Source organism: Sphaeroforma arctica, assembly GCF_001186125.1.
Source record: "Sphaeroforma arctica JP610 unplaced genomic scaffold supercont1.265, whole genome shotgun sequence".
Classification (NCBI taxonomy): Eukaryota; class Ichthyosporea; order Ichthyophonida; genus Sphaeroforma; species Sphaeroforma arctica.
Window position 1 is genome coordinate 61381 of NW_014040293.1, and position 3534 is coordinate 64914.

Sequence of the window (3534 nt, forward strand, 5' to 3'; positions counted from 1 at the left end):
ATAAGTGTACAGTCTACTACAACTAAGCTCTAGCCACATATACTAGACTACCATATAAAATTTTCTTAGTTTCTTTATCCGATCCAGTGGTTCCCTTCAAAAATTCGATCTGATTTCACTTATTTCACGATTCCTTCGCTCCACAAGATTTTTTTATTAAATTTCCCCAGCTTACAATTCATTAGTCCTTGCAGCATGGTCTCTTTCCAACCAATCACCGGCGGCAATATTCTCCATAATGCCCGCCGAGCACCATCGATGTACTATGGTCGCCGCAACAGGCCCATCCTGCCCTTCTTCGAGAATGGGAGATGGAAAAGTCCCGAAAGGAGTTTACACGTTTGCCCTCTGAAGCAGCAAAGGTGGCCCATTTTCTGCAATTTCTAGACCAACCCATACAGATAAAGTTGATGGCAGCACTTGGCACTGAGGCAACAGTTACTGAGGTGTAGCACTGGCACATTGCTCATAATGGAAGCGCAGCGCACCTCACGAAGCTCGAACATAACACAGAGCTCCTTGAAGAGGTACGAAAACTTAATACGTATCCTGTCAGACCTCGCTAAGCATGGGATTCTTTCAGCCCTGTACCAACTTGATGAACAACTACCCCAGTACGACGTAATCGCAGAGGTGGAATGGTAGCCCAAGCGTTTAATGGCAAGACAGTCAACGAGTCTTTTCAACTGGAGGAAGCACCAGTCTTACCGCAAGTGGTGCTGGATTCACGGCTCACGGCGATGCGTGTACCAAATATCGTACTTCCCGACGACCGTCAGCAGATGAGTGCTGGGAAGCGTGGGACAACAACAATCGACAGGGCGGATCCTGCTTTTAAGCGATCCCACCGATGGGATGTTGTTGCCAGCCTACGTACAGGCGATGGGAAGCTTATTCATCCGTCACGTGTGGCGACTACCAGCACAGCGCCTGCCACTGGCCCTACACCACAACCAGTGATTGGTAAAGAGCCGGCATTCCAACATTCCATGCTAAAACCAAAGCATGATGCTGGCCCACAACTTGTGGCCGATTACTGGTCCGCTTATGACACGGACTTACAACACCGTCGGATGGATGAGGCGACACCACACACGCTCTTGCCCTACCCAGATCTCAACATAATTGATGCATGGCTACCGGAGGCCATTGAGCCCCCAAACCGTGTATCTCTGGGAGGGTCCTTTTATTGATGTCCCAGGTATTGGGTGGCAGCCAGCAGAAGACCGTGGGCGGAGTATGTCACCGTGTTTCTCCAATCTTTAATATAGGCAGCGTAGTCAATCTAGGGTTAGGGAATACCGGGACAAAGCATCGAAGGGCAGGAGCTTGAGTAATGGCAGCGGCTACCAGTCAGAGTCCGAGCATAGGTATGGCAATGGTAGAGGTCAGTCTTTCGGCAATGGGGGGCCACGATAACCGCAACCAAGCGAGTGGCCATTCCCGGTCGGGCTCACATGATAGGCTAGCAGTAGCAACATATACAAAATGCCACTTGCGCCATAGGGACCCCATGTGCCCTATTTGCCATACGTGTAAACATGTTGAGCACTACTCCAATAAATGTCCCAGCAAGGCGGTCGCAGCGGCAGCAACGATTACAGCAGCGGTTATATGCGGCACATCAGTTCTTGGTGTGAATATTCCACATAAGATGTGATCCGACGTGGTTGGAACCAGTAATAGCGGCAGCATATTGTGAAGATGAAGATGTCAATGTGTATGTCGACACTCAAGGGTCACGACCTGCTATGATCACCCGTGCATTTGCATAACAACTTTTCCAGCAGTCTATGTGGAAGGCTTTGGCGGCGATGGCACCACTCTCTCACTCTATGTCTTAGCAGGAAATGGTTCTGCTACCCTTTTCGAAACAGCTATGGTCGAGTTATATGTCGCGGACAACTGGATTTCCAACGACTGTGCTATCCTATTTGGGTTCGACCACATGCAAGCCAATCTCATAGGTACTACCTGGGACCGCACCCACCAACCACCATTGTTCCAACTGCAACTTCTCCGGACCAGCTACCCGGTTAGGTTCCTGGTGCCACGTTTGCCGGAGGTAATCGCCAACATCGATACACCGCGGGTTTTCGGGTCACAGGTATCCGAGAAGCCACAAGAGTATAATCTTAGGAACTTAGAGCGACTTCGTAAGATACTCAATAAGTCCCCAGAGGAACTGTAACTCCATTGTAGCCAGTATAATGAAGCAGTGCGAAGTATATTAATGATGTAAAGTTTTTTTTCTCTCCAATATTTCCAAAATGTTCTAAATTTACTTTGATGGCTCCAATAGCCTGAGTATTTGGTCTGACTCATTTACTTGAACCTATTTGAAACTAAATTTTATAATCTCTGAACTACTACTTATAGGTTTTGGTCTTCCCGCCAATCTCCAAAATCCAATAAGTCTTTTTCCTTTTTTTAACTTTTCTTCTTATGGAACTTTATTTATTTTAGCTAATGTATTAACTTGACTTATGTTCTTATGTCTATCTACAAAATAGACATGTGGTCATGAACACTTAGTACTTCTAGTGAAAATTCTTCAATAAAGAACAGCTAGAGGTACGTCCTGTGTGATCGAGGATATTAAGGCTCTTACCAAGAGGCAGTCCCGATCATTCTTATGTAATTTTCGGTCTATCAAGGCGATATTAACGCCTTAGAGTAGTTAAACGCTTAGGTTAAGTCTAAGTATAGTTAAATTCGAAATAAATAACTGAAATGAGTCTTTTAGTAAAGTTAGATATGCCTCGTGAAAACAGCAATATTCTGAGGGATTGTGAGGCTGAGACATTGCCTATATATAATCATCTCAGTACTGTTTTCGCCGAAGGGGTTTTATTTAGGTTTTTGTTGTCGCTATATTAGAAACTATGGTATGTTTCGTTGGGGCGAATCCAAGAGACTCATAAAATCCTATCTTTAGAAAAAAGAAAAGAACAAAAAGAAAAATATTCTTGATGTCCATAGTTATTGCATTAACCAATAGCTTGCCACTTATCAAGAATTATCGACTTAGCCTTCATCAGACTGGCACATCTGGTTGGCTGAACGGAGGTTAAACTAGGTAACGCTAATAGTCCTTAGAAACCTATGTTCGGTTGAGCCATTTCGCTACCGAAGTATTCAGATATAAATAGATTTGTAAAGTAAATGTAGTTATATTAATAGAACTGGACCATATCTTATGTTTGGTGTTTTACTGGGGCCTTTTAATGGTCTTGTCCAAATATCTGATATGTAAAATGGAAAAGGTATTAATTAATAAAACAGTTAAAACCCATTTAGGAAACATAAGTTCCTCGTACTATTAAGAGCACGTTTATAGTTTACGTACTGCTTAAGAGTACGTTTATAACATAGAGTCTAATGTGGAGGCTCGGCTATTACACAGCCCCCACCCAGCTTTGAAATCCAAGAGAGACTAGTTGCTCACTGAAGCCGATTTTGGATTTACAAAGCGAGAAGGAAAAACGGGTCGAAAACATTAAGTAGCATAACGTATAGTTAATGTTTCTCATG

General features: G+C 44.0%; 2 protein-coding genes across 2 annotated transcripts; both read left to right on the forward strand.

The window, feature by feature from the left end:
• Window positions 1-638: 638 nt before the first annotated feature.
• Window positions 639-1193, forward strand: SARC_04606 (hypothetical protein; the record flags this gene model as incomplete). The annotated part of the gene is made up of 1 exon (XM_014301561.1): window positions 639-1193. One exon carries the CDS (start codon window positions 639-641, stop codon window positions 1191-1193), a length of 555 nt encoding a protein of 184 aa, XP_014157036.1.
• A 686-nt stretch (window positions 1194-1879) lies between these two features.
• SARC_04607 (hypothetical protein) lies at window positions 1880-2191 on the forward strand (the record flags this gene model as incomplete). The annotated part of the gene is made up of 1 exon (XM_014301562.1): window positions 1880-2191. One exon carries the CDS (start codon window positions 1880-1882, stop codon window positions 2189-2191), a length of 312 nt encoding a protein of 103 aa, XP_014157037.1.
• Between the last annotated feature and the right edge of the window lie 1343 nt (window positions 2192-3534).